Here is a 27593-nt window from a genome sequence, read left to right on the forward strand (position 1 = left end):
TGATTGGTCTAGTGATTGACAATTTGCAAGTGTTAACTCCAGGGGCCTGTGTGTGGGCGTGGCGAACAGTTTTGCCCCTCCAGTGGTGAGGAAAACAATGAATATAGCCTACTGTGCGGGGGCAACACTGTTTTTGTCAATTTGTTGATTTTGGCTTAGTTTATCCTAAGCGGAAGGAAGAAAACACATCTGACAAATCCGGTTATCTGGCTTTTTCGTCGTGTTGTATCCGGAATTTTAAACACTCCACGTTTTGTGTTGCAAACTGTTGAAAAAATGCAATGTTCACTGCTAACATCTAGCCGAATATCGGAGTTTTAACACCAAGTGAACTTTGAAATACTCTGTAAACCCATACTGTAAACATGCATATATATATGATCGAAGAATTTTGTTTTGTTTATTTGTTTGTTAGTTAGTTAGTTAGTTAGTTTGTTTGTGTTTGTTTGTTGGTTTGTCTGGTTTCAAGTTTGGTGAAAACTCTCACCTGAGAGTTGAGTATGAGCCGGTGACTCTGCATGTGGCTTTAACATGGCAAAAACAAATAAATGGGCAAAATGCCAAACAACTCAAGTGGCGTACAGGGCATGCATACACTTGACTCTGTACGAGTCAGTCTCAACACAGACAGTGCATACACTTGACTCTGTACGAGTCAGTCTCAACACAGACAGTGCGAGTAACAGTGGCAGGGCCCAGTGTGCACACGGTACTCGACACAAACGGACCCCAAGGATGTAAATGGCTCAACTTGCTTGACTAGGAACTTGTCACACTTGTGTCGCTAGTACATTGTCTATTTCTCTTCGCCAACGCCAAAGGAAAACGCTGTCAGAAATGAGATGTATGACGGTGTGCTAGAGCAATCTCCTCCATAACACAGTTGATGAGTTGTGTGTGTTGAACTAAACACTACTGCTTGACTGAGACGGCCATGCGGAAGTGAATTTCGTGACACCATGGAAGTGTTGACCGAGGGCAACGTGAGGATCGTGACAGTAGTGATCTGTAGTGTGCTGTCCTTCTGCGCACTTCTCGTCATTGTTTCTCTCTCCCTCATCTTGGTGAGTTGACAGTGTGCGTGTGTGTGTGTGTGCCTGTATTGCCTGTGTGTATAATGTGTGTGTGCGTGTTTGTGTGTGTGTGTGTGTAGCGATGTGTGTGTGTCTGTGTGTCTGTCTGTGTGTGTGTGCTTGTGCGTGCTTGCATGTATAGATTGTGTGTATAGTGTGTGTGTGTGTGTGTGTGTGTCTGTGTGTAGCGGTGTGTGTGTGAGTGTAGTAGTGCTGTGTGTGTGTTTGTGTGTGTGTGTGTTTGTCAGTGTGGTTCTTTCAGAATCGCTTGTCACATGTGTGTCAGTACTGAGTAGTCATTGATAGTGTGACTCACTAAGAGTAAGTGAAATAGTCGTAACTTGTTCAAGTGAACATCCGCAACTTAGGAGTATGGTATAATATACAGTTCGTAAAATGTAGCATTGAATTCCTTATGTTAGGCCTATAGCCCAAAGACCTGCGACTGTATTGGTATAAGTACGGTAAGTCGCACTTGTTGCACTTGTTGGGTTTGGTTTGAGACTGAGGCTTCACAAGGGACCGACACGGGTCAACTTTATGTGCGGACTCAGAGACGGTATCCATGTTCCACGCCCGTGTCACCACTGTGGCACGTAAAAGACCTCGGCCATTCGGCTGCCATAAGTGCAGGTGGCTGATTATAAATAAACACGCAGACACCTGGGTAGCGGGACTCTGTTGCTGCTAGCTTTCCACTTGGAGGAAGCCACCCGAATTTCCCAGCGTTGACCAGTACAATAAAGTTATGAAAATGAGAAAAAAAGTGCAGTATAGGCCAGATAGAGAAGTTGTTAGGAGTAGGGAGGAGACGGATGAACGAAGAAACGCGATAGAACAGAATGATAATGAAGTGGATTGTCTTGATATATAAATGTCTTCACTTCTTTGATCATATATATATGACTAAGTGCCAAAAGGTGCGCACGAAAAGCGGACAAAGGGGCTAAAAAATAAAAGTTGACAAACACGACTGATATTGTGATTTTTGTTAAGACAACAGATGCTGGAACCCAATTACGAAAAGAAAAGATAAATTTACCCAAATGATTTTACAAATAACGATAATTTTGTTCGTTATATCATTCAAAACGGCACTGAGTCATAGCATTAAGGTTATCTCGCACGTTTTTAAAGCTAGGGCTTTGAAACTTGGCACACAACCAAAGTATAATGACCTCCAGGTATGGTGCACATCACACTAAACAACATTGAATTTCAAGGTCACAGCGAGGTTAAATTTCCTTTGCAAACTGGAAAATTGTCGTTGTCACGTCTTACATGTTTTAATACTAGATCAGTTAGACTTTACATACTTCACATACTTTCAGCATTTTTATAAAACCTCATTAAAAGTGACCTGCTTGTTAATCTTTGTCAAAGTTCAAGGTCACAGCGGGGTCACATCTGGTCCAAATGTGGAATATTTTCAATTTATTCAGCGCGTTTATAGCACGAGCTTTGAAAATACACACAGTTCTAGTGTATAATGTTCACACACGATTAAAGTCTGGTTGAAAAAGTCAAGGTCACAGCAGGGTCGCGTTGAGGTCAAACATATACATTTTTCAATGAGGTTTTCTCATATGTTTTTGAAGCTAGGGCCTTGAAACTTGGCACACTACGCAAGTTAAATTAAACCTCATCAAATTCCAAGGTCACAGTAAGGTTAAAGATCCTTTAAGGATATTTTCTAAAAAAGGTGACCGCCTGGTTAATGTTTGTCAAATTTCAAGGTCACAGCAGTGCCATCTGGCTTAAACTTTGAAAAATTGTCAATTTCTTCAACTAGTTTTATAGTGTTTGAAGTCATTCACACATGATGAAAGTCTGGTTGATAAAATCAAACGTCAAGGTCGCAGCGGGGTCGCATTGAAGTCAGACACATACAATTGTCATTTTCACGAACGCCTTTTAAGCAACACCTTTGAAACTTCACACATTCCAAAGTTTTGATGTTGTTTGGTTATAATCAAAGTGTGGTCAATTTCCATGATTGAGAGCAATCAGAGGGGTCAAGTTGAGGTCACACAAAAGAGATTAAATTGTCGACACAACAGATGAGACTGGCTACCACTGTTTATTTTAATACACTTTTATGCAAATTTTAAATTGTGTTCAACCATATACACCAAACTCACCCAAACTCCTGAAACATCCAAGAAAAGGAAAAATGTGTCCAAGCAAGGAAAAACGCCATTTCTTCAAAGGCTGGAATAACTACAGAGGCAGCCGCGTCATTACACACAATGCAATTACGTCATACATCATACATTTCTATGAGTCATGTTGAATGGAATGGTGGCATGTGCCTCTATTCTAGCTAACAACAAAGCTGAAAAAATGAATATTATCTGTTTGTTTTGTTTGTTTTACCCGTACGAGACCTTTCTGTGACCTTGACATGTGACAAGGATCTACCTTAACTTCTTTAAGTCGGAGTTGAGAGTTGTGTGATGTTTGAAGGCTCTCCCTTTAAAAAAAACTGAGATAATGATGCATTTTCGTGTTTTTGATTTGCCCATGTGACCTTGAGATTCGACAAAGGTCAACAAGACTTTAACCGTGTATGGAGGCTATTAAGCCCAAAAATGTGAACTTTCAAGGTTCTTGCTTTGAAAAACTCTGAGAAAAAGGTTATGTTTTTTTTTTTACCCACACGAGACCCTGCTATGACCTTCACATTTCTCAAGGATCAACCTTGAATTCTCCATGTTGAACAATCATTAAGCAAAAGCGTTGTTTGAAGTTTGAAGGTTCTAGCTTCAAAAATCTCTGAAAAAATATGTTTCATCCGTTTTCTGAACCACATGTGACCCAGCCGTGACCTTGAAATCTGACAAGGGTCAACAAGACTTTTACCATGCATGGGGGCGATTAAACCCCAAATGTGTGTGAAGTTTCAAGGTTTCAACTTAAAAAACGTCTGAGAAAAATATACATTTTCCTTTTTGGACAATGTGTTGCACGCAAGACAACACGACAAACGCTCGTGTTATCATTCTTTTACTTTAAGGTCGACTTGCGTGCCCGCTCTTTCGCTAATCTCAATTAAAATTCATCTTAGAAGTTCGGTTTTATTACGCTTTTAATTAAGAAGATTAAACTAAGACAACAAATAGTTAGTTTTACCCATTAAACTCGATAAGGTAGTGACATTTTATGTTGAACGCAAGAAGGTGTCGCACGCAAGATCTGAAAAGATGTTGACGACATAATTTCAACACTTGATAGCGCAATCGTGGTTCGTGATTTCTTCACAAATTTTGAACACAGAATGTGTCACGTGGTTCCGTAAATGAAGTAGATCTTTGTACATGTAAATTTTGTTTTTAAAAGAAAATAACCGTTAATTACCGAACATTTTGTCGCACGCAAGATATGACGAAATTTTCAAATCGTTTTCAAAAATGCTGTTCAAAAGTTCTGCAGTCTTTGCTGGATTACTTGAAAGACAGCAGTTTGATACACCGTTATCGCTTGACGTGTCGACATCAATTCCAGAGTTTTTGAAAAAGAAATTTAGTAAATATCTGCGATTGAAAAATGTATGCCGTGATGACGAATCATCTTGCGTGCGACACCTTAAAATTCGGTTATCGAAAAAAAAAAATTCTCTCGAGATTTAGATTTGACGTTTGGTCTCGTCTGTAAAGCGATGTTTCAGGCATTCAATCAAACTAAATGCAATTCATTTGTGCTTCTTGTTATTTTTCTGTGGCATATTCAAAACACGAGGTATCACGATGTCCTTTTTCAGATGGCCGGTTTTGGCGTTATTTTTGACTTTAAACAAAGATAACTTCAAAACCGTTCAAGTCAGACACACGAAATTATGTCCACTATCTCTTCGCACATTCATCCACACACACACCAATTTTCAGCAGACACACGTTTTTAGAAACATTTTTATTGTAAAACAAAGTCGTCTTCTGTTCTGTGAGCACCTTTTGGCACTTAGTCATATATATATATATATATTCCATGATTTGTTTTGATTGCAGAGCACTACGGGAGGTAACTGCATTCTGTATGCACACAGCACGAGTTATGGTTCCGATGCGTTGTGCAGCTTTCCCATTGCCATAGCAACTATCTTTCTTCTCCTCTACTGCCTGGCACGGGCTGTTTTCATCGTCGTCGCGTTGAGGGGCATTTTTGGCAAAGAGTAAGTACACGTGTACAATCTCGCTTGTTTCTGTCATAGGAAATATATGATATTTCCCAAAGCAAAAGCATAGGCTGTGCGAATATATGATTAATCAAGTTTTAATAAACAATGTTTTCGACCAAACAAAGACTTTAAGACACCTCTCACAGGTGTGTGTGTGTGTGTGTGTATGTGTGTGTGTGTGTGTGTGTGTGTGTGTGTGTGTGTGTGTGTGTGTGTGTTGGGGGGGGGGGGATCGGAGTAGGTTAATGATGTTCATTCGTTTGATATTATTTCTTTGGGGCAACAGTTGCACAAGTAAACGGATGTTTTTTTAATTATACTTTTTCTGACCAACATACAAAGAGAAACCGATGTTGAGCTCCAGGCTTCAGCGTCTAATGCATGCATCCTAGCTTTTTGTTTGCCTTACCCATTAACACAAAACGGATGAAAGTATAAACTGACATGGCTGCCATGGACACCACACAAAAAGGACAAAGAAGTGTGCGGTTGCTTTACTGCATGAACACATGACTAGGTTGAGTATACCGTCTTTAAGAAACTGATGCTCGTACGTTGGACGTTATGTTTAAAACGTCTTTCTTTAACTACTTTTTGTGGGTTTTTTAGTACCCACGGCAATGGTAGTAGTTGCTTACCAGTCATGGTTGAAGCAGGCCGGTTTCTTATCAGATTTAAGTGAGTTTCCCGCCACCTTATGTAGCAATCTGCTATTTATATGAGTTGGAGTAAGAATATGTGATTTAATAAAATAATAATAATAATGGTGATTTCTATAGCGCTTTCGAACACACAAAGCGCTTTACAAAAGCAATAACAACATCATTACCAGAATGACGCCATTGACGGAATAGAACACAATCATAAACACTTTACAACAAAAACCAAAAACAAAACATAAATGTTACAAAAATCCAGAGGCTCTTACAGGAACGAACTCGGAGTATACACAACAATTATGATGCACACACACACACACACACACACACACACACACACACACACACACATGTCCACACACACGCACCACGCACACACACACACACACACACACACACAGTAAACATTGTTCATCCGAAAAGTGCACATTCACAGGGTCGCGACAACTACATCATCATAGAATGCTTCTCTGAAGAGGTGAGTCTTGAGATTTGCTTTGAAAGAAGGCAGAGATGGACTGAGACGTAGAGACAAAGGGAGTTTGTTCCAGATATGATCAGCTGCGACTGAAAGACAGCGGCCACCATGATCGTCCCTCTGATACTTAGGAGCTTTGACAAATTTATTTTGGGAGGCAGAGCGGACAACCCTTTCAGGATTGTTTTTCTGCACGAGATCGGACAGGTACTGTGGAGCCGTGCCCGCGGCAATTTGATAGAAAATGCAGCAGATCTTGTATTTAATTCTTTGTTCCACTGGAAGCCAATGTAGCTGTTTGAGTAGAGGCGTGACGCTTTGTTTCATAGGTGTTCGAAACACGAGTCTAGCGGCAGCGTTCTGGACTAGTTGCAGGGGCTTGGTGACAGATTTGGGACATTCAGCGAGCAGTGAATTACAGTAGTCTAATCTAGAGAGTATGCCGGAACAGACTAGTCTTTTGGTTGCGTCTTCGGTAAGGTACTGTCGAATGGAACCTATACGCCGGATCTCCATTCGCGCTGCTTTACATGTTTGGACTACATGCTGTTTCATGCTAAGATCTTTGTCAAAAAAGACTCCGAGATCACGGGATGTATCAAATTTTCATTTAATTAATATACTTACCCAACTCACTTAGTAAATACCCTCCCAACCTACCCCGCAATCGTTTTTACATTTAGTCAAGTTATGACTAAATGTTTTAACATAGAGGGGTGAATCGAGACGAGGGTCGTGGTGTATGTGTGTGTGTGTGTGTGTGTGTGTGTGTGTGTGTGTGTGTGCGTGCGTGTAGAGCGATTCAGACCAAACTACTGGACCGATCTTTATGAAATTTGACATGAGAGTTCCTGGGTATGATATCCCCATACATTTTTTTCATTTTTTTGATAAATGTCTTTCATGACGTCATATCCGGCTTTTCGTGAAAGTTGAGGCGGCACTGTCACGCCCTCATTTTTTAACCAAATTGGTTGAAATTTTGGTCAAGTAATGTTCGACGAAGCCCGGACTTCGGTATTGCATTTCAGCTTGGTGGCTTAAAATTTAATTAATGACTTTGGTCATTAAAAATCTGAAAATTGTAAAAAAAAATTTTTTTTATAAAACTATCCAAATTTACGTTCATCTTATTCTCCATCATTTGCTGATTCCAAAAACATATAAATATGTTATATTTGGATTAAAAACAAGCTCTGAAAATTAAATATATAAACATTATTATCAAAATTAAATTTTCGAAATCAATTTAAAAACACTTTCATCTTATTCCTTGTCGGTTCCTGATTCCAAAAACATATAGATATGATATGTTTGGATTGAAAACACGCTCAGAAAGTTAAAACAAAGAGAGGTACAGAAAAGCGTGCTATCCTTCTCAGCGCAACTACTACCCCGCTCTTCTTGTCAATTTCACTGCCTTTGCCATGAGCGGTGGACTGACGATAGCGAGTATACGGTCTTGCTGCGTTGCATTGCGTTCAGTTTCATTCTGTGAGTTCGACAGCTACTTGACTAAATGTTGTATTTTCGCCTTACGCGACTTGTTCATGGTTGAAGGTGGTGTTTCATTGGGAATGAGTATGCCGGCGATATGTGCCGCGCATGCGCGGGCGGCCGGTGAGGGGAGGTAACTACCAGGACCTTGTTGTCAAGGTTTTGTTTTGTTTTGGGAGTTACCTCCCCCTGTTTCCAGGGTTAGTACTTCAAGTCTTACGCATCAAACTGAAGTTAATGCTGTCTTCTTCGCACACAGGTATATAGGTCACAAGGTATTTCTCATCGTCTGCACCGTTGTTGACGTCATATCCTGTTTGCTGACGCTGGTGTCCGGTGGCCTCATTTCCCATGGCTTCAACGTCATGTGCTCCGAGGTCTTCAAACCGCACCCTGACAAGTGAGAATGGGCTGGTTTTCTCCCATTTTCTCTTTCTTTCATTCCAACAGTTTGTCAGCATTGTGTTTAAGGGTAGTCGCGTTGTATGTCGAAGGTAGATACAGAGGCTTGTGAGGACCATGAAGAACAAGAAATTCCTCCGAGGTAGGAAAAACACCCCCGTCCTTACCATTCTCACTGCCACCAACTGAGAAGGTTATTTCCCTTTGACCATTAATATGTCCCTCTATAAGTCCTTGTAGAATCTTAATCCACCAATAACTCCCTAACCGTGTGTTTGACTGGTCCCAATTTTTGTAAGGACCGTCTCAGGAATGTATAGAACCTGTTCACCAAGTTTGGTGACGATCGGTCCGTTCATTCTTGAGATCTATATGCGAACACAAACACACAAACAAACAAACACATCGACCGAATCCTATACACACCATTATACCAGGGGTGAAAATACACCCGCAGACTAAAGAGGCAGACAGACAAACAGATCGACAGGCAGACATACTCATATGTTTTCTTCTGTGTTTGTTTGTTTGTTTGGGGACTCACTATTGAAACTTTGTGGATATCAGCGTGTAGTTCGTGCTGTTAATAACATCTTGTCATCTTGTACACTTGTCGTCATTTACTTCCTGATTGTAAACCGTATTTTTGTGTGTAGGTGTGGGTCTCTGGACATCTACATCCCTGCAACCAACAGCTTTCTCAAACATTATCATCTTCGTCTGAATATTGCAGAGGTAAGTAACAACACTTATAATTACGAGTAGACAGATTTGGAAGGCGTCCATTGTATCGTGGGCAGTATGGGTCTGATTGTACGAATTTCATTTGCTTTCGCTATTTATTTGTTTACCATGCCAATGCCATCTAAAACAATACCAGTTCAAACTCACTCAGTGAAAATCTGAAAAGGATGAAAGAAAAAAAGGAAGGAAAGAAAGAATACTAGTTTTAGCGAAGAAATAAATGAACGGCAAACCAGTATGAGTGACGTAGGAAAGAAAAACAAGCCAAAGAGGGAAGGAAAGGATAAAAAGAAATATTTTACATGCACAACCGTGTGTGAAGCAGACACATAGTGTTTAGATCTCGGTCTCCGTGTATCCTTCTTCATGCCCTGTAGTGTTTCCGCGGTTTCATGTTCTACCCGTACCTCTGTGTTGCAGGGGGGAGTGTGGCTGGGGTACGTGCTGTGGTTGCTGCTCATCTATGTGCTAACCGTATATCTGTGTTGCTTGCAGGCGGGAGTGTGGCTGGGGTGGGTGCTGTGGTTGCTGCTCATCCTGTGCGACATGTTCTAACCGTATATCTGTGTTGCTTGCAGGCGGGAGTGTGGCTGGGGTGGGTGCTGTGGTTGCTACTCATCCTGTGCGACATGTTCTAACCGTATATCTGTGTTGCTTGCAGGCGGGAGTGTGGCTGGGGTGGGTGCTGTGGTTGCTGCTCATCCTGTGCGACATGTTCTAACCGTATATCTGTGTTGCTTGCAGGCGGGAGTGTGGCTGGGGTGGGTGCTGTGGTTGCTGCTCATCCTGTGCGACATGTTCTAACCGTATATCTGTGTTGCTTGCAGGCGGGAGTGTGGCTGGGGTGGGTGCTGTGGTTGCTACTCATTCTCTGCGACATGTTCCACGTGTGGAAGGCAGACCTTCTCTCCGCCTCCTCCCTCCCCTTCTCCATGCCCAGCTGGCCTATCAGGGGCCGCCAGCAAACAGGAAGTAAAGCCACCAAGGGGCGGAACGACAGCGAGGCCAGCTCAGAGAGGGACATCCAGCAGCCGCAGGGCAGCTCCAAGTACTTCTTCCGGCCGCGCTTGGCTGAAGGGGGGAGTGGGTCCAGGACTCCCCCTCCCTCTCGTCCTGTCCCAAAGAGACCGGAGGGACCCCCTAAAGGAGTGATGATGACCAAGTATTAGTCACCACCATGAGATCATAGAGATTTACCACATAATGTTCCAGGGACCCCCTAAAGGAGTGATGATGACCAAGTATTAGTCACCACCATGAGATCATAGAGATTTACCACATAATGTTCCAGGGACGGACCATTGACACTTTCATGAATACACATAATTATGTATAAAGAATCGCGCTTGCCCACCACTGACATTGCATGTTCAAATATTGTTTATGTAGATGTGTGCGTGCACGCGCGCCTGTGTGTGTGTGTGTGTGTGTGTGTGTGTGTGTGTGTGTGTGTGTGTGTGTGTGTGAGACAATGAGAGAGAGAGAGAGAGAGAGAGAGAGAGAGAGAGAGAGAGAGAGAGAGAGAGAGATTGACCTTGGCTGAAAATGGTAAAATTGAGCTACTTCAATAATTTGCTTAGTAAGGAATAAACATGTGAACAATACATTTTTATTTGATTTGATTCTGTAAAAGAAGCCATTGCGGGATGTCCGTTATTTCCCTTTCGTTTACGAGTTTTCACGTTATAAGAATTACTTGAAACTGATAGGGTGAGGCCAGTTTTCGGGGGGGGGGGGGGGGGGGTGTCAATTAGCCTTGCTGCTATAATCATCATCTGGAGGGGGGAGGGTAGGAAGAAAAATCGAGGTTTAATGGCTTAGGGCAAAGTATTCTGAAAATTTCAAAGCAATCCACGAAGTCATCATTGTGGAAATTTAGCGCTTTTTGTCATGGTACCCATCAAAATTGACGCAAAACCTCCCGTGTTTGACCTCTCCTTTGGTCGAAACCTGCCGCATCAGTAGGAATAGCATAGCGCACGAAATACGCAAGCTAGCTAAAAACAACATGTTCTGGATAGATAATTGATTTGACCTTCTTCTCGTATGTAAAATTTGTCACATTTTGCCTATTATAATGTTTTGACGATGTTTTATTGGTCCCTTCCGTGTTTGTATGGTCGATTTTGAGGGTACCCTTATTTGAGCGTGGCTGAGCCGGCTAACACACACTGTGACTGACACACTCTGGCACCGCGTCACACTGACACACACACACACACACCGTGGCACTGACTGACACACACACACCACACACTGTGACACACGTACACGCGCGCGCGCGCGCGCACGGCGGCTAACAGTGACACGTCACGTGACACACTGACACACACACACACACACACACACTGACTGACCGGCAAACACACCGACATGACGAGCACACACACACACCGGGCACACACACACACACACACACACACACACACACACACACGATCACTCAAACAACCTGAATAAATTATTGTTTATAGTCATAAATTCATAATGCCTTATAATTATTAGAATCAACTCCGTACGTCAGCGCTTCCCGAGCTGGAGCCGGCTGGCCGCGACTATCACAGCCGTGTCAGTGAGAAGTGACCTCTCCAGCCTCCTAGCAACTTGACGTCATCAGCATACAAAGTATCTTGTTTACAGAAGCGTTGCCAAGTGCTAGGTTCTTGAACAAATCTGCCAAGCCTCGACGAGTCGATAACTGGAATATCAGATTACTCGTGATGTGAATGCGATCTCTATTTCTGAATAAACTACAGCAGACGATCTTTACTGCGGCCGTAGCCAGTTGCTTCCCTTGTCTCATCTTACGTGAGGGAAAAGGGAAAGTTTGCGTGTCAAGAGAACACGTGAAGTATGTGTAGTGTGCTGTCGCGCGTATTGACAACGTGGTTGAGAACGCAGAAAGGACACAGTCCACTCAAAAAGTTTACTCCAGAATTCTTTAATTTGCGAAGTATGGTGAGTGACTGATGTTTCAGGCTGTCAGTGCAATTGTGTTGGTTAATGTTCGGATGTTTAGGTCGGTATGCGGCTGTCTTTCGTGGGTGCAAAGTGGTGTTTCTTGAAGTAGTGTTTTTGTGTTCATTGGAACACGTCACGTCACTTGTGTGTTTACTGAGATCTACCAGCGTGTGTTTGCAAGAGAGTGCAACTCGTGTTACACTCTCAAAAGGAAGAGAGAGAGAGAGAGAGAGAGAGAGAGAGAGAGAGAGAGAGAGAGAGAGAGAGAGAGAGAGAGAGAGAGAGAGAGAGAGAGAGAGAGAGAGAGAGAGAGAGAGAGAGAGAGAGAGAGAGAGAGAGTTAATGATACTGATAGTGGTCATGTGTCGCTTTTGTGAAGTTCCTGGTAAAAGTCTAAAACACTTCCAATTATTCAATTTGATAATCAGGTGGAACTATTGTATTAAGGTATGTGCCCTAAATCATGTAACTTCATCAGAAGATTATATTATTAATTTATTTGTGGGGACATTATGCAAGAATCAATAAAAACTGGAAGATTCATCCTCTGTTACACTACAGTACGTACTATTAGCTACACACTAGTTTTGGTTGCATTTTTATTTCTCTAATTCACCCAAATAATGTTTAAAAAAAAGAAGAAAATAATTAACCTGGTGTGAAGTTAATTGTTCTTTCTTCTTCTTCCAAGTCATTAAGTTGATTAACTGGGTCCTTTTGGACGTTTCAAGTTCAGCAAGAGGACTTTTGAGTAGAGCTTGTTCTTTAAGGAGGTACTGCCCTGTTCTTTTCTAGCATGCTTGTACATGTACACATGTGTGTCCCTTATAGATGTTACATTTATGTAAGATTGTTTGTTATATGAATTGTGTGTGTATATTTTCTTACATTTTTCTCATTTTGCAGACAGACATTGCTGCGTTGAGTTGTGATGAGTATCGCACTGAGACAGACGGGTTTGGGGAGATAGCGGTCCCAAAGAATAAGTACTATGGAGCCAACACAGCGAGGTCCATTATCAACTTTGCCATCGGTGGTCAAACAGAGCGCATGCCTGTGAGTTAATGAAGAATCACTGTTGTAATACATACATGTATATATATATGTTTTGAAACTTTTATTTCATGACCTCTGTGTGTGTGTGTATTTAAAAAAAAAAAAAAATTTTATATATATATTTTGGTTGGTTAGATTTTTATCTTGACAATTTCATATTTTGTTGTTTCAGATTCCGATCATCCGCTCCTTTGGAATTCTAAAACTTGCAGCTGCTGAGGCAAATCGGCAGTTTGGACTGGATGAAACCGTCGCTAATGCTATCGTCAAGGCTTCCAAAGAGGTGAACTTAAAGGGATATAATAATTAACCCCCGAAATTGCCTCTAATCGCCTCAAGAGCGTGACAGTTCTGTTGGTGTTTGTAAGTATGTCACCACACACCAGGATTATATTAAAATGAGTGTTTGGATGCTTAGTTATTCTAAGTTGAAAGGGCTGTGTATGGGTTATGTTTTGACAGGGTAATTTCTACTCAAGTTCTTCCGCCGCACCATGTCTTTGATTTGATTTTTGTCCTACTTTCCGACCTTGAGAGCAGCGGCCCACTTTATTCGAGTTACATATTTTAACTCACACAAAGAGCTACAGAGTTTGGTTTGGGGTTTACATTGATGATACCACACACAAGACATATATATATAGAAATATAGTTTGAACGTACATGTACTATTATTCAAATCAAAATATTGTGTTCTGTGGCCTATAGAGACAGCGTATTAGACAGTGAATTAAGCTAATTAAGCTGTGTCGCTATGTACAGCATGGAATGAGTGACCGCGCGCTAGGTTAAAGATGTGATTTTCTGAGTTCAATAGTTTTCACCTGTCTAGGCAAGCCGCAAATGCTTACCCACCTGCACTAAATAAATTGGATGACAGAGTTCGGGACTGTTCACCAAATAAGATTAATTTAATTAATTAGCATAGTTACAGATCACTTTCAAGATACAGTGGAGTCCAGCTATAACAAACCTGGGTATAACGAAATCCCTCTTTTAACAAACTGCCATTGATTTCCCGGCAGACAGCCTTCTATTTCTTACTTATTACTTTGCGGCTACATCAAACCTTTTGAACTCATTTGCATAACGAACCCCTCTTTTAACAAACACGTTTTCATCGCCCCAGAGCCGTTCTGTCTCTAAAAGTCACAAGGCTACAACAAACTGATGTCAATGATTGTCTCCAAAGACAAAAATACACAAACACAAGCGCATATCGCGTGATGAGCGAACTCTGAACAAACTAACAGCGGGAGGTGCACGGAACAGATCGAACCAAAACCGAAAGTTGTGGTAACGTCATGACATTTTGCGATGTACGTCAGCGAAGCTCGTGCACATGTGGTCTGTCTTGTTAAAAACAATGGCTGACGAACATGGTTTCGAAATCTGGAACTGTTTTTTTGTTTTCTCCGATCCGTGACCGAGTGACGTGATATAGAACCACGCGTTCGTTTGAATCAATTACTCTCCTCTGGCAGTGAAGTCTCCTAAATTACTCAACACTGTGGACAGTCCGGAGTGCAGTTATGTCCCGTGAATGAGCGAGTCAAAGTTTTATCGTGAAAACTGACGCTTTTCATGCACCTCCCGCTGTTAGTTTGCCTCTCTCTATGGATTATATTATGAAGCTGTTGAAAACATGCAGAGATTGTACTCTCCAAGGAAAGATCGATGGGACGATCATTTGAAGGTGATTGGGAAAACTTGTCTTGAGGCCATTTAGGGTTGAAAACTCTACAGCGAATTACTGATATAACAAACTAAAATGTATCTCCCTTGAGATTCGTTGTACCCGGACTCCACTGTAATTACTGCAGCTGTGTCTAAATAAAAACACAGCGAATGTCCGCTGAACTTTTCAAGGTCCAATTGACCAGGTGAACTAATGATCATTGTGTCCAATTGACCAGGTGAACTAATGATCATTGTGTCCAATTGACCAGGTGAACTAATGATCATTGTGTCTATTTGACCAGGTGAACTAATGGTCATTGTGTCTATTTGACCAGGTGAACTAATGATCATTGTGTCCAATTGACCAGGTGAACTAATGATCATTGTGTCCAATTCACCAGGTGAACTAATGGTCATTGTGTCCAATTGACCAGGTGAACTAATGATCATTGTGTCCAATTGACCAGGTGAACTAATGATCATTGTGTCCAATTGACCAGGTGAACTAATGATCATTGTGTCCAATTGACCAGGTGAACTAATGGTCATTGTGTCCAATTGACCAGGTGAACTAATGATCATTGTGTCCAATTGACCAGGTGAACTAATGATCATTGTGTCCAATTGACCAGGTGAACTAATGGTCATTGTGTCCAATTGACCAGGTGAACTAATGATCATTGTGTCCAATTGACCAGGTGAACTAATGATCATTGTGTCCAATTGACCAGGTGAACTAATGATCATTGTGTCCAATTGACCAGGTGAACTAATGATCATTGTGTCCAATTGACCAGGTGAACTAATGATCATTGTGTCCAATTGACCAGGTGAACTAATGATCATTGTGTCCATTTGACCAGGTGAACTAATGATCATTGTGTCCAATTGACCAGGTGAACTAATGATCATTGTGTCCAATTGACCAGGTGAACTAATGGTCATTGTGTCCAATTGACCAGGTGAACTAATGGTCATTGTGTCCAATTGACCAGGTGAACTAATGATCATTGTGTCCAATTGACCAGGTGAACTAATGATCATTGTGTCCAATTGACCAGGTGAACTAATGGTCATTGTGTCCAATTGACCAGGTGAACTAATGATCATTGTGTCCAATTGACCAGGTGAACTAATGATCATTGTGTCCAATTGACCAGGTGAACTAATGGTCATTGTGTCCAATTGACCAGGTGAACTAATGATCATTGTGTCCAATTGACCAGGTGAACTAATGATCATTGTGTCCAATTGACCAGGTGAACTAATGATCATTGTGTCCAATTGACCAGGTGAACTAATGGTCATTGTGTCCAATTGACCAGGTGAACTAAATGATCATTGTGTCTATTTGACCAGGTGAACTAATGATCATTGTGTCCAATTGACCAGGTGAACTAATGGTCATTGTGTCCAATTGACCAGGTGAACTAATGATCATTGTGTCCAATTGACCAGGTGAACTAATGGTCATTGTGTCCAATTGACCAGGTGAACTAAATGATCATTGTGTCTATTTGACCAGGTGAACTAATGATCATTGTGTCCAATTGACCAGGTGAACTAATGATCATTGTGTCCAATTGACCAGGTGAACTAATGATCATTGTGTCCAATTGACCAGGTGAACTAATGGTCATTGTGTCCAATTGACCAGGTGAACTAATGATCATTGTGTCTATTTGACCAGGTGAACTAATGATCATTGTGTCCAATTGACCAGGTGAACTAATGATCATTGTGTCCAATTGACCAGGTGAACTAATGGTCATTGTGTCTATTTGACCAGGTGAACTAATGATCATTGTGTCCAATTGACCAGGTGAACTAATGGTCATTGTGTCCAATTGACCAGGTGAACTAATGGTCATTGTGTCCAATTGACCAGGTGAACTAATGGTCATTGTGTCCAATTGACCAGGTGAACTAATGATCATTGTGTCCAATTGACCAGGTGAACTAATGGTCATTGTGTCTATTTGACCAGGTGAACTAATGATCATTGTGTCCAATTGACCAGGTGAACTAATGATCATTGTGTCCAATTGACCAGGTGAACTAATGATCATTGTGTCCAATTGACCAGGTGAACTAATGGTCATTGTGTCCATTTGACCAGGTGAACTAATGATCATTGTGTCTATTTGACCAGGTGAACTAATGATCATTGTGTCCAATTGACCAGGTGAACTAAATGGTCATTGTGTCCAATTGACCAGGTGAACTAATGGTCATTGTGTCCATTTGACCAGGTGAACTAATGATCATTGTGTCCAATTGACCAGGTGAACTAATGATCATTGTGTCCAATTGACCAGGTGAACTAATGATCATTGTGTCCAATTGACCAGGTGAACTAATGGTCATTGTGTCCAATTGACCAGGTGAACTAATGATCATTGTGTCCAATTGACCAGGTGAACTAATGGTCATTGTGTCCAATTGACCAGGTGAACTAATGATCATTGTGTCCAATTGACCAGGTGAACTAATGGTCATTGTGTCCAATTGACCAGGTGAACTAAATGGTCATTGTGTCTATTTGACCAGGTGAACTAATGATCATTGTGTCTATTTGACCAGGTGAACTAATGGTCATTGTGTCCAATTCACCAGGTGAACTAATGGTCATTGTGTCCAATTGACCAGGTGAACTAAATGGTCATTGTGTCTATTTGACCAGGTGAACTAATGATCATTGTGTCTATTTGACCAGGTGAACTAATGGTCATTGTGTCTATTTGCACAGGTTGATTTGGCCTTTGTGGCGATAGTCAACTCTAAAGACGGTGTCTGCATCTGATCTTTCCAGAGCTAAATGATGAGTGTTTATAATAAAAGCTGTGTGTGTGCAGGTGATCTCAGGGGAGCTTGACGATCATTTCCCCCTGGTGATCTGGCAGACGGGATCCGGCACCCAAACCAACATGAACGTCAACGAAGTGATCAGCAATCGCGCCATCGTCATGCTGAATGGAGAGATTGGATCCAAGACACCTGTCCACCCTAACGACCATGTCAACATGAGCCAGGTAGGGTCTCACACATCCTACTAGCTGTCGCACGGTTTGAATCTGGAGAGTGCCAGAGAATGAATGCACAGAACTTTGGACATGCTCATTTTAAAACGGACATTATGCCAGCCAAATAAAACAAACCACAGAATAAGAGCAGTAGCAATAGTGGAATCTGACTGTATTTTTGACTGTGTGCATTTGCTTAAAATGTAGGTCTACAGAGTCAAAATACTGAATCAAACTAAGAACTTGTTCAGCTTTTTCTGTTATGGGTTTTATAACCTTGCTGTTGAATGAAAACAAGCTGTGCTTTTTTTTTGCAGAGCTCAAACGACACGTTCCCCACCGCCATGCACGTAGCCGTTGCCATGGAGATAGAAAACCTGCTGATACCCAACCTGAGCTCTCTGTGTAACACGCTGCACACCAAGGCACTGGAGTTCAAGGACATCGTCAAGATAGGTCGCACACATCTCCAGGTCAGTTGTCCGGTCCTATGTACAGTGGAACCCCCTTTTAAGGCTTTTTTGTTTTGATTTTCTGTCCACAAGGTCTGTAAATTCACCTCCTTTTTGAGACCTAGACTTCTTAGACATTTTGAGGTCTTAAAAAGGGGGCCTTCACTGTGTATTTAACATCCCTGCTGCAATGCATCTCTTACGTGGAGACATTTTCAAAATTTTTAATTTTACTTATTTTATTTTTACTTGTGTATTAAGCTTTGTATCAGTACAAATAACAAAGGTAATAGTCCATCTCTCTTCTTTCACACCCAATAACAGGAATTATGATTCCTCCCTCTTCTTTCACATACAACAATAGAAATAATGACCGCTCCCTTTTTCACTCCGAACATCAAAAATAATGATCCTTCCCTTTTCTTTAAAACTCAACAACAGAAATAATGATCCTCCCTCTTCTATGACACTCAAGAACAGAAGTAGTAACCCCTCCCTCTTCTTTCACATCCAACATCAGAAATAATGACCCCTCCCTCTTCTTTCACATCCAACATCAGAAATAATGACCCCTCCCTTCCCTCTTCTTTCACATCCAACATCAGAAATAATGACCCCTCCCTCTTTTTTTACATCCAACATCAGAAATAATGACCCCTCCCTTCCCTCTTCTTTCACATCCAACATCAGAAATAATGACCCCTCCCTCTTCTTTCTCATCCAACATCAGAAATAATGACCCCTCCCTCTTCTTTCTCATCCAACATCAGAAATAATGACCCCTCCCTTCCCTCTTCTTTCACATCCAACATCAGAAATAATGACCCCTCCCTTTTTTTTCACATCCAACATCAGAAATAATGACCCCTCCCTTCCCTCTTCTTTCACATCCAACATCAGAAATAATGACCCCTCCCTTTTTTTTCACATCCAACATCAGAAATAATGACCCCTCCCTTCCCTCTTCTTTCACATCCAACATCAGAAATAATGACCCCTCCCTCTTCTTTCTCATCCAACATCAGAAATAATGACCCCTCCCTCTTCTTTCACATCCAACATCAGAAATAATGACCCCTCCCTCTTCTTTCACATCAGAAATAATGGCTATGACAGCATACCATACCACCTTTTTGACTTAATGGTGCAGGTTGGCTTGGTGCCCTGTACTTGTTACCCAGACCTGCTAGAGCCTTACCCCCTTTTGTGTGAACACTCAAGCACAAGACCAAGTGCGCATAGAAAAGATCTTGTAACCCATGTCAGAGTACCAAAGGTTATATAGAAGCACGAAATACCAAGCATGAATCCCCAAGAATCGGTGTATAGCTGCCTAAATGCGGAGTCAAAACGGGTCATGAACACAGAAGACAAAGAAGAACATTTCCAAAACAATTTTCAGCGTAGGATACAGTCATTCCATAGATTTACTGTTTCTGTCTTGACCAGTGTATGGTTTGTGTTGCAGGACGCAGTACCGCTGACCCTAGGTCAAGAGTTCAGTGGCTACGCCCAGCAGATGGTGGCGGGCCTAGAGAGGGTGGAGTCGGTGCGGCCACGCCTCTATGAGCTGGCCATTGGTAGGCCACACATCTTTTCTCTTCTTTTACTGTGATTGGTGTACCTGTGCTAGTCTGTCAAAATTAGAGTGAGAGCGAGAACAGGATGCGAGAGAGGCAGTCAGAGAGAGACTGTGTGTGTGTGTGAGGGGGGGTGGGGTGTTTTGTTTTTGTTTGTGCATATCTTTTGCATCAAAGTCTATTTTCAGTGTTAATAGATTTTGCTTCATTTGTATATCGTATTTCTTCATTCCTACATGTATCATATTTAAACTTGATAGATCAGTTCTCTGCAAACCAGAACTTATGATCTGCTACAGTTCATTATAAATCGAATTGGTTAACTCCTGGAATGCTGAAGAAGAAGAAGAAGCATCTGTTAACAAAACAAAACAAAAAAGCTGTTACACCTACTCTTAGCTCTAAAAATTGCTCCAAAAGTCTTTATTCCTACGTACTTCATCTTGCTTTCTAATGCACCCTTATTCAGCTCTACGAGGGCTGATTGGCAAATATTGACAGCTGGTTGGTAATATCCGTGTTTCAGATCTCTCATTAAAAATAGAGCTGAAACTTACAATACGCACTTCTTTGAGGTCTTATGCATGGTGAAGTTTATTTTCTTTTGTAGTAGTTTGTGTGTGTGTGTGTGTGTGTGTGTGTGTGTGTGTGTGTGTGTGTGTGTGTGTGTGTGAATAGAATAGAATAGAATAGAATAATGTTTATTGTCATGAACCAGTAAAGTTATTGACACAACAAACAACAAATAATGCATTGTACAATGCTAAAACAATCCGTAACAAATGTGTGTGTGTGTGTGTGTGTGTGTGTGTGTGTGTGTGTGTGTGTGTGTGTGTGTTTGTGTGTGTGCTGCAGCAGACTTTTGTTTGGTATGGGATCTTAGTGTGTAAGTAGTGTTGTTAATTGTGGCTTCTTGCAAAGATGGCTGACGTGTGTGACTGTCTACCAGGGGGCACTGCAGTGGGCACGGGACTCAACACCAGGGTGGGCTTTGCAGAGAAGGTGGTGGAGAGGATCTCTAAGCAAACAGGTCAGTCTGCACTGTTAGTCCTTTCACTAGTTTTTGTTTACCCACAATAGTCTTGAAGTTCATAGATTTTCCTGGCTGCTCTAAGGCCTACAGTGAAACGCCCCTTTTAAGACCCCCCTCCCCCCCCCCCCCAATTTAAGACTGCCTCCCTTTTAAGACCCTGTTTTTTCAGATTTGTGGTTCATAACCTTTGTAAATTAAATTCGACCCCCATTTTCAGACTCCCTACTTTTTAAGACGTGACTTTGTCAGGTTTTGTTGAGGTCTTTAAAGGGGGGTTCCACTGTACTAGAGAGCAACATTTTTATGTTCTACTGTACTAGAGAGCAACATTTTTATGTTCTACTGTACTAGAGAGCAACATTTTTATTTCATAAAAAGTGTCCACATTTAATTTGTTAATATTTTTTCTGTAAAGTGATATTTTCTTTTCTGTTTCAGATAGAATTTGAGACAAGCATCTTAGAATTCTTTTAAAGCCTGAATGGATCGCATTCCAGTACAGGAAAGGACCAAAATCGTTGAACTTTACTTTGCTGCCAATTCTGTGGTTCTCGCCCAGCGCGCTTTTCGGAGAGAGTTCCCTGGCACACACTGTCCATGTGCGAGAACTGTGAAGCGCCTCGTGGATAAATTCAGGGTTATGTCCTTTATTGTTATCTGAAAGACTACCAGTGTTCCTGAATTTATCCACGAGGCGCTTCACAGTTCTCGCACATGGACAGCAACCCCCCCCTCCTCTTAGCCTAGTCCGGCCCTGCTTTTTATGGCCCACCCTGTACTCCTCTATCATATATAGGACTGCTGCTTTAACAATTACTGGTACTGTTACAAAGTGAAATCTCATGGCAATAAATTAAATCACCAAAAGAATAGATGCTTTCACCAAAAGAATTGCTTAGTAAGCAAAAGATATTCCAACAAAAAATCGGATGTTTCCACCCACAAAATAGATGCTTCTAGCAAAAAACGGATTGATTCTACCAAAAGAAGAAATGAGACTTGCAAAAGAATTCTCAACAAAAAAACGAATTATTTCAACAACTTTTTTTTCTTTATTTGGTGTTTAACGTCGTTTTCAACCATTCAAGGTTAATTTCAACAACAAAATAGCTACTGTCAGCGAAAAAATATAAAGTTTCAGAGACAAAAATAGTGTCACTCCATATCATAATTGTACGTCCAAAGAAAGTTAAATGAAAATGATAAAATCAGTGTACAGAGCAGTCAAGATCCGTGTGTTCACTGCCTGATAAGCGCTGGTCTCGACAGCTTTGGGCGCCCGCGCTTTCGCTTCTGGCCGATTGGTATGGTCTTGGCCTGGGCAGGGGGGTTGGTCACCTCCAGACGAATCTTCATGCCCATGGAATGATGACACACGTAGCACTTGAGGAACTCCGGACAGTTGCAGAAAAACTGATTGTTTTTGTCGATCGTAATCTTCCACACCGACCTCCGACATGTGGCATACTCCTCGAAGTCAGCATAGGACGATGATTCAACCTTTTCTTCGGTGAATTCTCGGTCTTTGGTCCACTGCTTTCCAATTCCCCGTCGTCTTGTAGCTGGTGGCTCACTGTCAGACTCCGACGTATCATTATCAAATCTCACTGGATCGATCCTCTCAAAATCCATCTCTCCACCTTCAAACTCCATTTTCAACTGACAGAATCTGTGTCCTTGCTTGATTCAGCTGAATTTGTGATCACAAATCACCTCTGCTTAAGCGAAATCAGTGAGTCAAAACAATGACCACCACTCACACTGTGTTTCACTGTGTTGGAGAATGACTATCCGTTTCTTTTGTTGAAACTATATTTTCTTTTGCCTGAAGTAGTCAATCTTTTGCCTGATTATATTTTCTTTTGCCTGAGTATATTTGCTTTTGCCAGTTTATTTTATTTTTTGTTCAGACAGCAATTTTTTTGGCGGATCAAATTTTTTGTGTGTACTTTAATTCTTTGTCACTCAAGCCATCTTTTCTTTTGGTGAAAGCATCTATTTTTTTGGTAGAACCATTTCTTCTTTTGGTTCATTAAACGGGTGCCGAATCTCATTTAGGGCAGGTTGTGACAAGATCTCACGTTGGCACTTGACATCTCCACCTTATTTGGTCCCCCTTTGTCCAATGGTGTTTTCACAACACAACATGGCAATTTTATTATACCTTATTTGTAGGTTTGCCCAAAATAGGACATTTTACACAGATCGACAGTCAGTGTTCCTTCGAGACCATGCTAGCGGTCGAGGTGAACAATGACTGTTGAGGTGAACAATGACTGTCGAGGTGAACAATGACTGTCGAGGTGAACAATGACTGTCGAGGTGAACAATGACTGTCGAGGTGAACAATGACTGTCGAGGTGAACAATGACTGTTGAGGTGAACAATGACTGACGAGATGTGTGTAAAATGTCATATTTTGGTCAATCATACAAATAACCTGTATGTATCGATCGATTCTGGTTAGAATTCCTTTTAGTTGTTATGATTGAACGCACACAAACATGCACTATTTTGTAGTCTCGGCTGGCCGTCTAAATATGAATTTTTGTCGGCCTCTGCTGACGTCACATGGCTCAAAGAAGGGAAGTCCAGGGTTCAATCGATACATTGGGTTTTTTTTATGTATTGAGAGAAAATGTTCTTTTTTGATATGTAACCTCACTGAACTTTTAGGGATAGTTTTTGTTCAGGGGTCAGTAAATTACTAAGAAGAGAAGTCATAAAGCAGGATTGGTTTTCAAATTTTTATTTAGTAGAAATGGCGTGGACTAGAAAAAGAGCGACCCTGTAAACAAACAAATAAAACAACACTAAGTACCAAAACAAGACCAAGTAATAATTCAAATAAATAGAATGACATTTTGTTTACAGTTATTCTTTAAAACGGAAGGCAAATAAACTTTACAATGATAAATAGAAAACAACAGTGAATAAATAAAAGTCCCTGAAAATATATAATAACAACACTGAACATTTCCTAAATTCTTACAAACTTCATCTTTAAATATTACACATGTAAACTTAATACAATTCCAATTAACACACAACATAACTTACTCTAAATTATAACAATCTAAATTCAACAAGATTCATGATTTACACAAAAATATTCACAGCTATAGCTGGCTGCCTGGTTTGGTCAGCAAACCAGTCCAACAGGTAAATACCTAAAAATACTTTATTGCCATAGGGCTTAAACTATAAAAACTACATACAAGAGTAATCTAACTTGTTTCCCTGACTATTACAATACCAGTGAGTGAGTGTGTCTGTGTGTGTGTGTGTGTGTCTGTGTGTGTGTGTGTGTGTGTGTGTGTGTGTGTGTGTTAACCATTAAGCTACAATAATATTTCATTTAACATGCACAATAATTTCAACAGACAAAATAATCAGTCTGTCACAGATACATAACTGAGCAACAGAAATTCCAGACAAGTAATGTATTATCCATGTTTCAGGCCTGCCGTTCAAAACCGCACGTAACAAGTTTGAGGCGCTGGCGTGTCACGACGCGATGGTGGAGGTGCACGGTGCGCTCAACACACTGGCCTGCAGCCTGATGAAGATCGCCAATGACATCCGACTACTGGCGTCAGGTCCTCGCTGCGGCCTGGCCGAGATCTCACTGCCCGAGAATGAGGCTGGCAGCTCCATCATGCCAGGTAACACACACACTCTCAAGCTTGGCAGCTCCATCATGCCAGGTAACACACACTCTCAAGCTTGCTTTTGTAGTACAGTGGAACCCCCATTGTAAGACTACAGTGGAGCCCAGCTATAACGAACCTGGGTATAACGAAATCCTTCTTTTAACAAACTGCCATTGATTTCCCGACAGACAGCCTTCTATTTCTTACTTGTTACTTTCCGGCTACATCGAACCTTTTGAACTCATTTGCATAACGAACCCCTCTTTTAACAAACACGTTTTCATCGCCCCAGAGCCGTTTTGTCTCTAAAACAGTAAAAGTCACAAGGCTACAACGAACTGATGTCAATAATTGTCTCCAAAGACAAAAATACACTAAAATACACAAACACAAGTGCACATCGCGTGATGAGCGAACTCTGAACAAACTAACAGCGGGAGGTGCACGGAACAGATCGAACCAAAACCGAAAGTTGTGGTGACGTCATGACATTTTGCGATGTACGTCAGCGAAGCTCGTGCACATGTGGTCTGTCTTGCTAAAAACAATGGCTGACGAACATGGTTTCGAAATTTGGAACTGTTTTTTTGTTTTCTCCGATCCGTGACCGAGTGACGTGATATAGAACCACGTGTTCGTTTGAATCAATACTCTCCTCAGGCAGTGAAGTCTCCTAAATTGCTCAACACTGTAGACAGTCTGGAGTGCAGTTATGTCCCGTGAATGAGCGAGTCAAAGTTTTATCGTGAAAACTGACGCTTTTCATGCACCTCCCGCTGTTAGTTTGCCTCTCTCTATGGATTATATTATGAAGCTGTTGAAAACATGCAGAGATTGTACTCTCCAAGGAAAGATCGATGGGACGATCATTTGAAGGTGATTGGGAAAACTTGTCTTGAGGCCATTTAGGGTTGAAAACTCTACAGCGAATTACTGATATAACGGACTAAAATGTATCTCCCTTGAGATTCGTTGTACCCGGACTCCACTGTACCTCCTTTTTAAGACCTGATTTTCTCAGATTGTTGAAGGTCGTAGAAAGAGGGGGGTTTGGGGAGGGTCCACTGTATGGTCAATCCTGAGGCCTCTGCAGCTGGCCAGTTTTTGAGTCACTTGAGAAAAAGTGACTCTATGTAATCGGTCAGTGTTAGTCTGTCCGGCCGGCCGGCCAGCCGTCCGGCCGGCCGTCCGTAGACACCACCTTAACGTTGGACTTTTCTCGGAAACTATCAAAGCGATCGGGCTCATATTTTGTTTAGTCGTGACCTCCAATGACCTCTACACTTTAACGATGGTTTCGTTGACCTTTGACATTTTTCAAGGTCACAGGTCAGCGTCAAAGGAAAAATTAGACATTTTATATCTTTTCTCGGAAACTATCAAAGCGATCGGGCTCATATTTTGTTTAGTCGTGACCTCCAATGACCTCTACACTTTAACGATGGTTTCGTTGACCTTTGACCTTTTTCAAGGTCACAGGTCAGCGTCAAAGGAAAAATTAGACATTTTATATCTTTGACAAAGTTCATCGGATGTGATTGAAACTTTGTAGGATTATTCTTTACATCAAAGTATTTACATCTGTAGCCTTTTACGAACGTTATCAGAAAAACAAGGGAGATAACTAGCCTTTTCTCTTCGGCAACACACAACTTAACGTTGGGCTTTTCTCGGAAACTATAAAAGTGACCGGGCTCAAATTTTATGTGAACGTGACTCATTGTGTTGTGAATAGCAATTTCTTCCTGTCCATCTGATGCCTCATATAATATTCAGAACTGCGAAAGTGACTCGATCGAGCGTTTGCTCTTCTTGTTATTGGTTTGACATCATACCCAAATCTGTGTATTGCAACAAGCACAAGCTGGGCAGTTTTGAGTGGAGTGGCCGTTATTGAGTAGCAAGGTGTTTGTTCAGTTTTTGTTGTTTGTGCTTGTTATAGTGGTACTGGAAGCCAGCTATGATACTAGTTACCTGGGGCTTTTACACTTTTTTCACATTGACCACCCCACCTTACACTCTGTCACTCACTTAATAGTGCTGAGACTGGTTCCCTGGCGGTAGTGACTAGCAGTGATTGAGCGCCAGATTGTCGGAGCATTGTTGAGTGTTGATGTATATATTGGTCTACAGAAAGTATTCAGATAAGCCTTACCTTGTTTTGAATTATTTATTATGATCTTTTGCAATTATTTTCATTTATTACAAGTTTTTGCAATTATTTGACCTTGTTTTGACTCATTTATTACAATCTTTTGTGATTAGTTTTCAAGCTAAAGATGTCAGTCAGCTAATTAAAGCACCTGTGTTCCAGGCAAGGTGAACCCCACGCAAAGCGAGGCTCTGACCATGGTGGCCGCACAAGTGATGGGCAACCAGGTAGCCGTGTCCGTCGGCGCCAGCAACGGTCACTTCGAGCTCAATGTCTTCAAGCCCATGATCGTCAAAAACGTCCTACAGTCCGTGCGTCTCCTGGCCGACGCCTCCCTTTCCTTCACGCGCTACTGTGTGTCTGGCATTGAGGCCAACAAGGACAATATCGATGCTCTGATGAACAAGTCGCTGATGCTGGTGACGGCACTGAACCCTCACATCGGGTACGACAAGGCCGCGCAGATTGCCAAGCTGGGGCACAGGGAGGGGCTGACGCTGAAGGAGGCGGCGCTCAAGTTGGGATACTTGACTGAAGCGCAGTTTGATGAATGGGTCAGACCGGAAAAAATGTTGGGACCTAAATAAAACCATCAATCTCGCAAAATCTAGTCACCGGCATGAGCATTGGCTCAACTCAACAGATGACCAACAGTGGTTCCTGCAACGTAGAGAATCCAGATCCAGATCCAGATCCAGTAGGTATTAATTTAGTTTTACTAAAGCCTGCTGGGACACAAGTAATGGGTTAGTGCATTTGTAAACAGGAATCGCTTGACAAGTGGCCCCCTTCATCCCCCCCTTCCTCGTCCTGATATGGCTCTGCGTAGTCGGCTGGACGTTAAGCAACAAATAAACAAACAAACAAACAAACAAACTCTCTCTCTCTCTCTCTTTCTCTCTCTCTCTTTCTCTCTCTTTCTCTCTCTCTCTCTCTTTCTCTCCCTCTCTCTCTCTTTCTCTCTCTCCCTGTATCT

General features: G+C 41.6%; 2 protein-coding genes across 3 annotated transcripts; both read left to right on the top strand.

Annotated features, from left to right (window-relative positions):
- Positions 1–624: 624 nt before the first annotated feature.
- LOC138953226 (uncharacterized) lies at positions 625–10631 on the top strand. The gene is made up of 5 exons (XM_070325025.1): positions 625–1064; positions 5078–5241; positions 8141–8281; positions 8940–9018; positions 9855–10631. Exons 1-5 carry the CDS (start codon positions 960–962, stop codon positions 10194–10196), a joined length of 831 nt encoding a protein of 276 aa, XP_070181126.1. The 5' UTR covers positions 625–959; the 3' UTR covers positions 10197–10631.
- A 922-nt stretch (positions 10632–11553) lies between these two features.
- LOC138952839 (probable fumarate hydratase, mitochondrial) lies at positions 11554–27500 on the top strand. 2 transcript variants are annotated; one of them, XM_070324570.1, is made up of 9 exons: positions 11554–11985; positions 12895–13044; positions 13217–13327; positions 17580–17756; positions 18065–18220; positions 19668–19779; positions 20729–20809; positions 24274–24519; positions 26780–27500. In XM_070324570.1, the coding sequence occupies exons 1-9, from the start codon at positions 11881–11883 to the stop codon at positions 27202–27204; spliced, it is 1563 nt and encodes a 520-aa protein (XP_070180671.1). In that variant the 5' UTR covers positions 11554–11880; the 3' UTR covers positions 27205–27500. The 2 variants fall into 2 exon arrangements, with proteins under 2 accessions (XP_070180671.1, XP_070180672.1); XM_070324571.1 differs by having other exon boundaries at positions 11558–11985; positions 24274–24477.
- The last annotated feature ends 93 nt before the right edge of the window (positions 27501–27593 follow it).

This window comes from Littorina saxatilis, linkage group LG17, assembly GCF_037325665.1.
Source record: "Littorina saxatilis isolate snail1 linkage group LG17, US_GU_Lsax_2.0, whole genome shotgun sequence".
In the NCBI taxonomy this organism is placed as follows: domain Eukaryota; kingdom Metazoa; phylum Mollusca; class Gastropoda; order Littorinimorpha; family Littorinidae; genus Littorina; species Littorina saxatilis.